The 13,630-nt window shown below is 44.7% G+C and overlaps 1 protein-coding gene across 1 annotated transcript in view; it reads right to left on the reverse strand.

Annotated features, from left to right (window-relative positions):
• Positions 1-200: 200 nt before the first annotated feature.
• DOCK8 (dedicator of cytokinesis 8) overlaps positions 201-13,630 on the reverse strand; it is a 226,762-nt gene continuing 213,332 nt past the window's right edge. Inside the window, exons 47-48 of the mRNA XM_081236682.1 lie at positions 3,818-3,988; positions 201-3,422 (exon numbers count right to left, since the gene is read on the reverse strand). Coding sequence (XP_081092808.1) covers positions 3,362-3,422; positions 3,818-3,988 — 232 coding nt within the window. The 3' untranslated portion in view covers positions 201-3,361. The remainder of the gene's footprint in view (positions 3,423-3,817; positions 3,989-13,630) is intronic.

Genomic DNA, 13,630 nt, shown 5'->3' on the forward strand with positions numbered 1-13,630 from the left:
AATATCTTGATTGCAACCTCATGCAAGACCTTAAGTCAGACTGCCCAACTAGACTAATCCTAATCCACTGGAACTGGGTGAGATATTGTTTATTGTTGTGTTAAGCTAATGAGTTTGGGGGCTATTTGTTATGCCTCAGTAGATAACATTTATACCCAGAATGTGAAAAAGGTTAGGAAACACTGTGGACATACCCAGCATTCCGGAATATAATAGAACCTTTAGTTTTAGTTTGTTTTTTTTTTTAAATGATACTTAGTCAATAGCAGCTTTACAACATTTGAGATAACAAGCATTTAAAAATACATTCAAAGCAAAACAAAAGCTCCCTGTGTTTGAAAACATACTTGCAAACCACAATTACCAGTGACAGCTCTAAAAGTTTTTTGTTTTACAACTAATCTATTGTCATGGAAAGGACTTCTTACTGAATAGAATTATGGAGTTTAAGACAATGTGTGGCATGACAAACCCAAACAGGTCTATGCAGTATATGCATGTTTCACTTTCATGAGATTCTTAAGAGCTGGTGACAGTTGCACCCTTGACCTTGCTAAAGGAAAAGAGGCAAGAAGCTAATCAGAAGATTTCTCCCATAAACTTTCATTGAAGAGTTTTCCAAAGTAAAATCAAGAGGCCTACCATGGCATAGAGGTTTCTCCAATCTTCAGGATTCAAAAGGCCTCGTGTGCTTTACTCTTAGCAATGTTTGAAATGCTTCTTTCTGAACCCCATATTTAGGATACATAATCAGAGGACCAATGCCCAAGTTCTTTGTTTATGCCGTTACTTACGTAAGTGCAGCAATGCCTCCACTTCATTTATAACTGTTACGTAAAGAAGAACTAAACTATCTGGAATTGAGAAAAGAGCCAGGGTTAGCCTAGAAAGAGTATGAGCTTAAACCAGTGTTGACCAGTCCACACTTGCCAACTCCACCAGCTTCACTTCTAGGTAAGCCCATGGGCTCTCAGTCAGAATTCTGTCTTTCTTACTCTAGACAGTATTCTCCCTACATTGGTTATCTATAGTCTGAGCCCACAGATCAGAGGCATCACGTTATAAAAGTTGGAAGCTTCTAGAATTGTACCATCCAATACAGTAGCCATTAGCCACATGTGGCTATTGAACACCTGAAATGTGACTGGACTTAATTGAGATTAAGTGTAAAATCTCTAAATATAAAACACATACATACAGATTTTGAAGACATAGTATGAAAAAAAGAATGTAAAATACCTCATTAATAATTTTTCATATTAATTACACGTTGAATTGATAATATTTTGTACATATTGGGTTAAATGAAATGTATTATTAAAATTACTGTCACCTGTTTCTTTTCCCAATTTTTTTTTTAATGTGCCTACTAGAAAATTTAAAATGATATATGTGGCTTGTACTATATTTCTACTGCACAGTGCTAGTCTAGAAGCAGGCCTACTCACACTCATTCATTCATTTAATTATTCAGCTTATGCTTATTAAATGTCTTCTGTGTGTTGAGTTCTGGGCTAGGGGATAGAAATGCAACAGTGGACACAGCCCTTGCACTTGTGAAGCAAGTGGTACCCACTGCGGTATAAGAGAGACTGAAATCAAAAGTGACAACACATATCTAAAAGCAGGGGACATTTAATCCGGAATATTTTAGGTCATAGGATTGTTAGGGCTTTTAGAGTTAAAAGCCAGGCCTACATTACTTACCACCTAAGGCTTATTGTTTGAAGGCAAAATATAATAGGTGTTGATAATAATGGCCACCCTGGAGTCACTCAGGAAAGGTTACCTTCCGCAGCGCCTGTTCTAGTCTGCTGTGTATTATGGCTACAGCCATACAGACGCTCTTCCTCACTAAACTAAGAGGCTTTGGAGGGCAGTGACACTTGTTTGACCTTGGTCTCACCCAGTGTCTCCCACACAGAAGATGCTTAAAAACACATGGAATTAAAATATGTCATGCGTACTCATTTAAGAAAACAAACATATCATATACTTTAGAAAGAGTTCTGCCCCAAATGCCTAAAAAACAAAAAGTTTGCCCCTTAAACTAGTAAGCTTTAGTAATTTAAAAACAAAACAAAACAGTCCTCTTTCAGAATATAAATTCATGCATACCTGATGGTGTAAGCAAAAAGTTCTGGAATATCCAAATTGAATTCTCTCTCATGACCGCCAAGATTAAATATTATATACGAGGAGTGACCCTGGATAGCACTGTTTGACCAAGGCCATGATCATGCATGCATCTTTCTTCTTCTCTGAAATGCTTTACAAAAGTCATGAGTTGTCGAAATAAAAAACACGAGTTGCAAAGGGAAACACTTTGCTTGCAATTCTTATTACATTTTTAGTACCAGTCAAGGTAATCAGTCATATTAAAAAATATATAATTTAATTCTCAAATAATAACTTTGTTCATCTTTCTCCTAAAGTACACTGTCCAAAGAATCCTGAATATATTCTTTAGTTGATGTACACATGCCGACGGACAGCACAATGTTCAGAAATGAAAGTAGAAATATTATCCTTTTATAAAAATAAACTTGGTCCCAGAGAGGATGAGAAAAAAGAGTGAGCATAAGAAAAAATGCAAAGCTTTAGAGGAGAATTGTTTCAATTTAAGTAACTGCAGCATCTGCAACTTGGGGCGGGTCATTCAGAGTACCGTTATCTCCTACCTCAGTGCTTCGAGTGTGCTCCTCTATAAATGCATGTTAAATTAACCACCTAACAGAACAATAAAGCAAAAATAACTATACAACAATTAGTCCACCGTTACCAAAAGGGTAACAAGTTCACAAATAATTAATTGATCCCCACATTTCCAGCCTTCATGATCTTCTGATTTCTAGTAAGGCCTCCCCTCACAGTTTTATTGGAAATGTTTTGTACTCCAGCAAGGTCACCCTCCTTTCCCATAAAGAGGGGAGGAGAGAAGTTCACTCTGAATAGGTTGGTGGACAGCTTGTCCATTTTCCCTTGGGCAATTTGGGTTTATCTAAATTCAGGTTAAATTCAAATACAGGCGGGAGGAAGTCATCAGTTCCTGACCACTCAGCAGGAGATGCTGTTTATGCTTTGTTTTGCACAATTATGTGAAAAAAACATGGCTTAATAAATACACAGGCACCCCTGATTAACCATCCTCCACCACCTCCATCCCCCAAATGCCCCAGATCTGCTCAGACCCCATTTAGGTGTAATTCCCATGGTCACTTGGATCCCAAAGCTTCCAGACTGCTGTCTGGTCAGGGAGCATGTGGCATGTCCTGTGTGGCAAATGTCCTGTTTTAAGTTCCAGCGGGTCCTTCTCCAGGGTCACAGGGCCTCCAGTCTTCATGCGTGAAGATAGCTTTTCTTAGCTGCCCTGTGACAACTGGGTTTCACATTTCCTGAAACTAGATCTGTGGAAGGAGTCTCTGAAATTAAGGAGGGAGAGAGAACAGAAGTAAGAAACATCAGTTAGCCTTTTAAAGAGGAAAATCACTCACTAGAAAAGCACATCAATCATGGAGAATTCAGTAAAGTAAGTAAATATGGGAAAGTGCGGCCATGCCTTCACGCTGTGCCGGAAGAAATACAGGCAGTAATTCGGCCCTGGGAAGACGCCTGGCAGAAGGCCGCATGGAGGGGCCCCGGAGAGGTCAAGGAGAAGGCACAGGGGGAGCGGGATGCAAGCAGAGCAGATCACGCTTGGGTGGCTTCTCTGATTCCAGGGCCGGCTCCCACACCCAGAGGTTCTGCAGTTCTGATTGCTGGGCCTCAAGCGCTATCCTTTATCCTCTGGGAAGAGGCCTCCCTGCCCTCTTCTTACCTCTTATGACTGTCAACTCTGAATATCGGCTTGTAGAGTTCTGGAATTTTCCGCTCTATCATTGGCCTGAGGTTCTCTCTCAGCTTGTTATAGTTCTTTTTGAGTTCCAGCTGGTACTCCCTCTGGTCTGCCGTGATGAGACGCTTGTTTTTCTCCACGGCTTCACCGCATCTGAGATGCAAATATCAGGGTGGGGAGAAAATGAGGTTGCGTTTCATACAAGTTTGAAGTGATTACAAATTTTATATATATATATATATTTTTTTGTGTGTGTGTGTGGTACGCGGGCCTCTCACTGTTGTGGCCTCTCCCGTTGCGGAGCACAGGCTCCGGACACGCAGGCTCAGCGGCCATGGCTCACGGGCCCAGCCACTCCGCGGCATGTGGGATCTTCCCGGACCGGGGCACGAACCCGTGTCCCCTGCATCAGCAGGAGGACTCCCAACCACTGCGCCACCAGGGAAGCCCACAGATTTTATATATTTAACTCATTTAATCTTTACAAAAATTTATGAGGTCGGCTATTATCACCATCACACCTCAGGTGAAGAAACTAAGGCACGGAAAGCTTAAGTAACTCGCTTCATGTCACAAAGTCAATAAGCTGCAAAGCCAGCTCCAGTCTGTCTCCCATGCAGTACGGTATGTACTAAAGAAGAAAACCATGTTATTCAAACATGATGAAGCCTTGCCTTTTATTTTATACTGTTCTACCCAAGGGAAGTTACAAATCAACGAATCTTGAAATGACAACATAATGGCTGAAACTTAGCTGACGTACAATGATTAGTAATGATTCTGTTTTCCTTCAGATGAATAGGATTCCCATGATCAACATGGTTTAAACAGTTTTCTTAATAGTGATGCTAGATTTGGATTGTGTTATGGGGATACCCAGGCCTTGCTACCAAATCCTTCCTATTACCACTAAACACATGTAGCTACGGGGCAGGGGAAAGCTACCTGGCCTAGGCAACATTAAACCTACAGCCATAGCTTCATGATGGAATCAGCCTGCTGTAGAAGAACGGCTTGATTTAATTCACCCTGGAAGCCAATAGCACGCCCTTAACTGGATTTTCACCTATCTTTTAAGTTTGACATTAATTGAAGCAAACTGTAGGATACCAAAGGTTACATATCAAGATTTCAGGGAAGAGGTAGGAAGGGGAGGTATATAGCCTTTGAATCCTGAGAAATCTACATCACCCCTTATTATTTTTTTATTGCCTCTTAACTAACAGTTATGAGCTACCACAATGTGTAAAATGAAATCAGTTTCTTCAAGGAGACTTCAAGGACCAGTTCTGTAACACTGGCAGACAAGAGACCTGCAGGAGTGAACTGCTAACTTGGGGATGGCTACTCTGCAAACTTTGGAAGAAGCAACTATACTCTCTGTGATCTTTGTTATCAGAAGACATAATAGCTATAGATATATATAGTGTTTTTTTTTTTTAGTATAGTTTTTAGTGCTTGTTATCACTGGTGGATTTGTTTTTTGGTTTGGTTGCTCTCGTTCTTTCTTTTTTTTATTACTTTAAAAAATTTTTAATTTTTATATAGTGTTTTAAAAAGACAAATATATTAATAGGTGGATCGAATTTTTATAACTTTATATTTTAACAAATTTTATACCTTATAAAATTGTTTCATAGACATTTTCTGTATTTCTTCCTTCCATTTAGATTATATTCTCTAGATTTTCTTATTAAAGTTAAAATAACTTCCACTATGTTAATTTAAATCCATAAACTAAAGAGAGCCATGCATTATGTTTCCCTCCTAGAGAAGAGCCATATCTCTTGGGACATGTATACAGGATCATATAACTACATTGCAAATCATTTTTTTAAATGGTCCTATCTGTAACATTTTCATTAGGTCCACAAACAGCTGAACTGTGCAACTTTCACTCAGTGACACCACCATTCCAGACAGCCCCCTCCTTTGCTGCTCCCTTTGTTGATAAGTTCACTGAACACAAGCATTTTCTTAAAGTCAGTGTGCTGGGATTTTTCAGCAGAGTCCTACAGAAACCAGACTGATGGGGACTAGAAAGGGCAGGAAGTTGTGCTTCCAGAACATGGTTCCTGGTTTTGCTGGGGGTAACTTTCATAGTCCTCTATCTAAGGTGTCTTTTCTACAGAGAGGGTGGTCATGCAGCCCTCACCCTCTGCATCTCTTTTTTTTTTTTTTTTTTTTTCGGTACGCAGGCCTCTCACTCTTGTGGCCTCTCCTGTTGTGGAGCACAGGCTCCGGACGCGCAGGCTCAGAGGCCATGGCTCACAGGCCCAGCCGCTCCGCGGCATGTGGGATCTTCCCAGACCGGGGCACGAACCTGTGTCCCCTGCATCGGCAGGCGGACTCTCAACCACTGCGCCACCAGGGAATCCCCCTGCTGCATCTCTTGCCCTCCCTTCTCTGTGATGCTCCTTCAGCACAGCTCACATATCAGTCCCTCAGTATGGCCAAAAAATTGCTAGTTGCTTCATCAACAACCATTCCCTCTCTTGCTTAGTAGCAGAACTCCAGGTGGTATACCCACCTGGAAAATTACATTCCCTAGCCTCCCTTATAAATAGGGATGGCTGATGAGCTATAAGATGAAGTCACTAGGAAAGCTCTTTAAAGGGGTGTAGGCTTTTGCTCTTTCCTCATTTCTATTCCTGATACCTGCCTAGGATGTGGTTGTGATGGCCAGAGCCTTAGCAGCCATTCTGTGACTATGAGGATGGCTATACTATAACCAGGATAGCAGAGCAAAAGAATGGAAAGAGCCAGGGTCTCTGATGACTTTATGTGACCACCACACAGCTCTGGGATGCCTATCTCTGATCTTGTTTCATATGAGAGAAAAATAATTTTCTATCTTATTTAAGCCACTCTTGATTCCATTCTGTTACTGGCAACTGAATGTACTTCCTAGAGAGAACAGGCTCTGGAGCTGGAGTGTTCACCTCTGAATCCTGCTTTGCTACTTATTGGCTTTGTGACATTAGGCAAGTTACTTAAGCTTTCCATGCCTTAGTTTCTTCACCTGTGACATGATGGTGAAAATAGACTACCTCATAAATTTTTGTAAAGATTATATGAATTAAATACATAAAATGCTTAGAATAGTACTGGTACATAGCTAAAGCCTAGAACACTTATTGTTATTATTATTATTGTTACTATTCCTGATAGACCCAGTCTGAGTGCAGAAACTATTTCTTCTATATAAGAATGATGATGGGATGTCAGAGATTTCATATTCCAGTTCCTTTTTTTTTCATAGTTGATGAAACTAAGATGCAAAGAGATGAAGTGCCCTGTCCAGAGTCATACACCTTTGGGAACAGCAAAGGTGGATGTAAATCCAGGATCCTGTTGCTCCCAGGCTGATGTCTCATCAGCCCCACTGTGTGTTATGGTACAAACCTTACAGAGGCACACAAGTCATGGGCAGACAATGTCTGTATTTAAATCAGATTAAGTCTCTTTCCTACGTAAATCAATCTGGTTTCTATTTGCCCCATAATGTTATATTCATCAATCACTTCATATGTGCCAAGTCCTGTTCTAAGCTCTCTGAATTGACTCTTTTGATACTAACTTTGAGAGGTAGTTACTATTTTATCCCCATTTTACAGTTGGGGAAACTAAGGTTGGGTAACTAGTCCAAGGTCACACAGCTAGTTAAGGCAGAGTAGATATTATTTATTTATTTACTTATTGTTTTATCTTTGGCTGCGTTGGGTCTTCATTGCTGCACACAGGCTCTCTCTAGTTGCAGCGAGTGGGGGCTACTCTTTGTTGCGGTACGCGGGCTTCTCATTGTGGTGGCTTCCCTTGCTGCGGAGCACAGGCTCTAGGCGCACGGGCTTCAGTAGTTGTGGCACACGGGCTCAGTTGCTCTGTGGCATGTGGGATCTTCCCGGACCAGGGATCAAACCCATGTCCCCTGCAGTGGCAGGCTGACTCCTAACTACTGTGCCACCAGGGAAGTCCCAGAGTGAATATGTGAAGCCAGGCAACTGGGCCCGAGAGCCCACACTCATAACCCCAGCACCACAAATGCTGCCTAGGAAAGACCCTGACCCTTCCAGCTAGAATCCAGGCATATGGCCTTGGTCTCAAGTTGGGACTATTCTCTTCCGAGCCCCAGTTTGTAGTATTCTGCCTTTCTCATCTTCTTCCTGGTAACACTGTAGCAAGTCTCCAGCTAAGGTCCAGTAAAAAAACACAGCTGGGGCTTCCCTGGTGGCACAGTGGTTGAGAGTCCGCCTGCCGATGCAGGGGACACGGGTTCATGCCCCGGTCCGGGAAGATCCCACATGCCGCGGAGTGGCTGGGCCCATGAGCCATGGCCGCTGACCCTGCGCGTCCGGAGCCCGTGCTCCGCAATGGGAGAGACCACAACAGTGAGAGGCCTGCGCACCGCAAAAAAAAAACAAAACGATAAAACCAAACACAGCTGCCGGAGTGAGAGGAGAAATACCGGAGAAACTGAGGGATTGGCTCCCCAACCCCTCCCGTGACTGGAGTGATATATGTGGTCCAGGCCCTTTAAGTTGAGGAAGGATTATCTGGGGGCAGGGCACCAAAGGAACATCTGGCCTTTCCACAGGAAGGGCTGCAGTGGATGTGAGGGTCCCCTGGTCAGAGCCACCTCGGCTGGCACCTCCAGCGCTGTCCCCTGCATTTCCTCCCTCCCAGCCCGACCTCTACCAAGCCCCAGATCCCAAGGGCAGCCGGTCTCAGGTCTCAGTGGAAGGCTAGTCTAATTCCCAGTTCTGCCACTTACTTGCTGTGTGACCTTGGGCTAATCGTGGTCTCCTTCAACCACACTTTCTTCATCTATAAAGTGGGTTTATGAGGATGAAATGGTGTCGGGCGTGTGAGGACCTGGCCAAGCGGCTGCAGGAGGAGTGCTGTGCAAGCGGCGTGGCCTGCCTCTCCTGGAGCGAAGTGGGAGAGACGGCCCACCAGGGGCACTGTCCGGGGTGCCCCGCTGCTGCCGGTAGGGAGGCGCCTGAGGCCGAAGGAGCAGGGCACCACGGGGGCAGGGAGCGCACCCCAGGGTAGACAGCAGCAGCCACGGCTGGATCCTCCGGCTGTCCCCCTGAGCCCCCTCTACTTCCCTTGGCTGGGCGGCCCCAGAGGGGCCGGTGTGGCTGCCTGCCTCGGGGAAGTCACAGTGGCCCTACTTCCTCCTCCTAAGGGGGCGAGATTGGGACTATGGGCTTGGGAAGGTGTGTGACACCTGGAAGCAGGTTCTGAGGACCTGCTGAACACCCCAGAAGCCAGCGGGGGGTGGGGTCCGCCTAGATCAGACTCTAGGCTAGTCTCTAGGACCTGACTCACATTACGCTGTCTTCTGCCTCCTTGGGCCCTGGGCGTCTGTTCTGAGGAGTTACAGAGGCCTGTGGTTCCGATGATCGCACACTATTCTCGAATTCACAGTCAGCCCGGACACCCTCCCACGCAGTGCCCTGGCCCTGAAGTGAGAGCACCGTCAAGCCCTGAGGACCGAGACCTTGTTCGAGAGAACCAGGGGTGGAGATGCGCTAAGAGAGGAGGACAGGATAGCACTGTAACTGAAATGGATTTCCTCTCTCGAGAGTGGTTGCAGAAGGGCTGGGAGGGGGAAGCCACGTGCAAGTGTGTGTGTGTGTGTGTGTGTGTGTGTGCTGCTCCACTTGGCTCTCAGTTTGCCACCCAGCCTCCTAGGCCCACTAAGACAGGTGTCTGTGACCTGGAAAAGGGACAGAAGTCCTTCATACGTCCCTGCTATGGACCTGCCCCCGAGCAACCTCTCGTAATGTTTCAGGCTTGGTTTTCCCACCAAATACTCAGATCTCTTTTCACCTACTGCTTCTGTTTCCACCCACACTACACACAGTTGGTTTTCCTTTGGCCACTTGGGCAAATTCCCTCTCCTTCCTCTTCACAGACCTTAACTCCCGTTAACACTCTTTGACCATCTATGCGGTGGAACTCTACTGATGTATCTGAAACTATGTCCCTTAAAGGCAACCTGGGCCTGGTGCCATTGAGTCCTGCTCTCTTTTCTTTAAATATAAAAATGAATTTAAAAATCACTTAGTCTTTATAGGAATGAGAAAGTTCACATGTTATGGACTGAAGGTTTGTGTCCCCCCCAAAATTCACATGCGACCTCCATGTGATGGGATTTGGAGGTAGGGCCTTTAGGAAGAATGAAGGTTTAAATTAGGCCATGAGAGTGGGACCCACATGATGGGATTAGTGCCCTTGTAGAAAGAGACCAGAGAGCTGCTTCTTCATCTCTCTACCATGTGAAGATACAGTGAGAAGGTGGCCATTTACAAGCCAGAAAGAGGGTTCTCCCTAGGAACTGAATCTGCTGGCACTTTAAGCTTGGACTTCCCAGACTCCAGCACTGCGAGAAATAAATGTCTGTTATTCAGCTACTCAGTCTGTGGTATTTTGCTATAGTGGCCTAAGCTGACTAAGACAGAAATATAAGAGGAAAATTTAAAAACACAGACTGGCACAGATTGCAGTGTTTAAAATGGTCCGGGTGCTCTGGGCAGCAGAGGAGGGACACAGTATGTTGTACCTCTCTCTTGGCTTCTGAAACCCTGAGATGTTTCAGAAGGGGATCCAGGCCCCAACTTGGCAACCATCTGAAAAGCCGCAGGACTGGCTGGATCAGTTGTCAGCTGCAGCAGGTCAGCCTGCCAGGTTCTTTATGGCTTCATCCAGGCCCACTACAGCTGAGTCAGACAGGCCACTGCCCAGTGGCAGAACCCAGCTACAGTGTACCCAGCAAGCGTACATTTCCATTATCAGCAATCAGCCTTGGAAGGCTCACTTATGTTCACCTTGGAAACCTGGGCTTATCGACCTACAGCCCAATTCTGCTGAGAAGCTGGAGCTCACTCAAGGCAAAACTGGGAATGGTTTCACCACCAAACATTTTCCACTCCTGCATCATCTCTGCTGATAGCAGGTTCCGGGGAGAAAACACACGGGTGCAAACAACTTGACCAAACAATTCCTCTATTCATTACAAAGCTGTGACTTGCTGATTGGACTTGAGAAGCAATTAAGCAATGGAGTAAAGGAAGGTTTCCTCACCTACTACTTGTACTGAGGGTATAAGTTACAGGTCATCACATTTACCCTTGTAAATATACAGTTTGATTAGTTTTAGTAGATTAATACAGTTATGCAACCTTCACCACAATCTCACCCACTACTTTTGATGCACGTGAAATGAAGTGGAATGAAAGTCACTGTACTTTGACTTTGACAATGAAGTAGTGAGCAGAAGTATTGTTTTGCCTGTAGCCTTGTCTCATGTGTACTGGAACTGCATCTTTGCACACAGGTAGCAGGGTGCCTGGCACAAAGTATGGGCTCAATAAGTGTCTGCTGAATGAATGCACTGGCATCTATAGTTGTTCAAAGGTGTTAATAGTAATGGCACATTTCCTCCTGTGAAGGGAGGAAAGAGGAGGAAAAAGGGTGAGTGACAGTAGGCAGGACCTGACGCGTGAAGCCCTCAGGGACGGGGCAGGGAGGAGAAAATGTGAGATGGCGGCAATCAAGCAACCTCTACAGCTTTGCGGCCTCTGCTCAAAGATCGGTCCCATCCGGCAGCTTCAGCAGCACCTGGGAGCTTGTTAGAAATGCAGAGTCTCAGGCCCACCCCAGAACTACTGAATCAGAATCTGCATTTTGACAAGATCCCCAGGTCATTTGTTTTGCACAGTGAAGTTTGAGAAGCGCTGACAGATATTCTTGTGGCATTCCTAGAACAGGGCGGCAGCCCACCCAGCAGGGGGAAGGTAGGACTACAGACTAGTTTCCCATAGGAATCATTGGAAAGGTTGGAGAACAACGTCGTAAACGGTGAATTTGATTTTGGAAATCCAACATTTCTGCAAGCCATCTGGGGAGAAAGATAACTTTCCCATCAAAAGTCTAACAATACATGACTTTGTTAAAGGATCATCCCTAAGAAAATCCATTTCCTTTTGTTATCTTGCCTGAGACTAGTTTTACTCAGCTCTGGTTTTCTTTGCAGTCACTTGTCCTGGGGCTGGAAGCTAATTAGAGAATGTATGTTAGTTTTTTTTTTTTTTTTTTTTGCGGTATGCGGGCCTCTCACTGTTGTGGCCTCTCCCGTTGCGGAGCACAGGCTCCGGACACGCAGGCTCAGCGGCCATGGCTCACGGGCCCAGCCGCTCCGCGGCACGTGGGATCTTCCCGGACCAGGGCACAAACCCGCGTCCCCTGCATCGGCAGGCAGACTCTCAACCACTGCGCCACCAGGGAAGCCCTCGTTAGGGATTTTATAAGGACATTTTAACTAAAATATCACTTCTCTTAGCAAGCTTCCTTTTATATCTATATTCTATTCCGAGCCCCACTTGTCAATAGTGCTGTCTCCCCAGGCTCCCCTCCCTGTGCTGGCATGCCCACAGAAGGCACTGCTCTTGCCAACTCAGAGGAGCCCAGACGTATCAAGGACACCCCTGCCTCTGTGTCTTGTGCTCCTGTTGGTCCCTTTACCAGTAATGCCTCTGCCTTCCCGCTGCCCCCTTCCTGCCCCCTTCCTACCCCCTACATACTCAAGACAAGGTTTACGTGATGTTTTCCCATAAAGCTTTCCCTAGCCACTCCAGACTGCAACTGACCGTTCCTTTCTGAACTCTTAGCCCTATATTTTGTGTACTCTCCACAATTCTTAGGACATGCTGCATTGCTTTGTTATTTAGCCAGGTAAAAGTCCTGTTGTCAGGAGCAGAGGAATACCCAGCTCCTGTATTCCTACAGCTAATATCATACCTGGGTCCTAGTGTGTGCTCATTAAACACTTCACAGGTCCTTGCAGAGGTCCAGAGAGGTCCGGGCCGCTGCCACCTTCATGGGCCTTTCACAATAACTTCATTTTATATGAAGATACATGGAAAGTAAATTGATCTTTAAAAATTCCCCCAATATTTTTCTAGCCTTTTGTTTTATGAAAATGCATTCTTTACTGAAGAATATCTAGATTTTGCATAATGTCAAAATTGTTATGAAATACAGGAAACAATTCAAGTACAAAACATTAATAAATATAATTTCTGTCTGTGCATGTGGATGTATGTGCATATGTATAGTGTGCACGCACACATACACACAGACACACACACAAACATACCCCTATTACTAAGCAGCTGAGATTCACTGCAGGACAAAGAATGTCTCCTTTATACGTAGCAAATTTACATATGTCTCACCAAAGCCTGTGAAGGAGGAGAACCTCACCTGACACTAGCATTCTGGTGAGTTTTCACTGAATTTAGCAAACTTTAACTTTTAGCCTCCTTTATCCCCATCTGCCAAGTAAAGATATTCCTATACTGTATATGCTGCTCTAAGATTCTGGGTGAAAAGAAATATTAGTACATGTATTTCTGATGTCCTTCTCTCTTATGGGTGAGGTGCCATCCACATCCTTCATAATCATTCCTTTTAGGGCCACAGGAGTCCCAGTATACCTGTCTGCATTGCAGCAACTTGCAAGACCTTGTGCCAAGATTCACTTCCTATCCAGCCTGAACAGGCTGCTCTTGGAGCCAGCTCTACTGCAGAATTCAGGAGCAGAGATGACGCTTGTCTGCCAGTGGGAATTGCCATAGAGATGATTGATACCTTTGTAAAATTCTAGTTTTAGAATCTCGCCTCTATCTCTCAATTTGAGGCAGTGTCTTATACATTTATAAAAATAAGTTATTGTATGATATGGGAAATTACAAAGACTGCCAATGCCAAGAAACTCTCAGGCTCTAA

Source organism: Mesoplodon bidens, assembly GCF_964165515.1.
Source record: "Mesoplodon bidens genome assembly, chromosome: 6".
NCBI classification, from domain to species: domain Eukaryota; kingdom Metazoa; phylum Chordata; class Mammalia; order Artiodactyla; family Ziphiidae; genus Mesoplodon; species Mesoplodon bidens.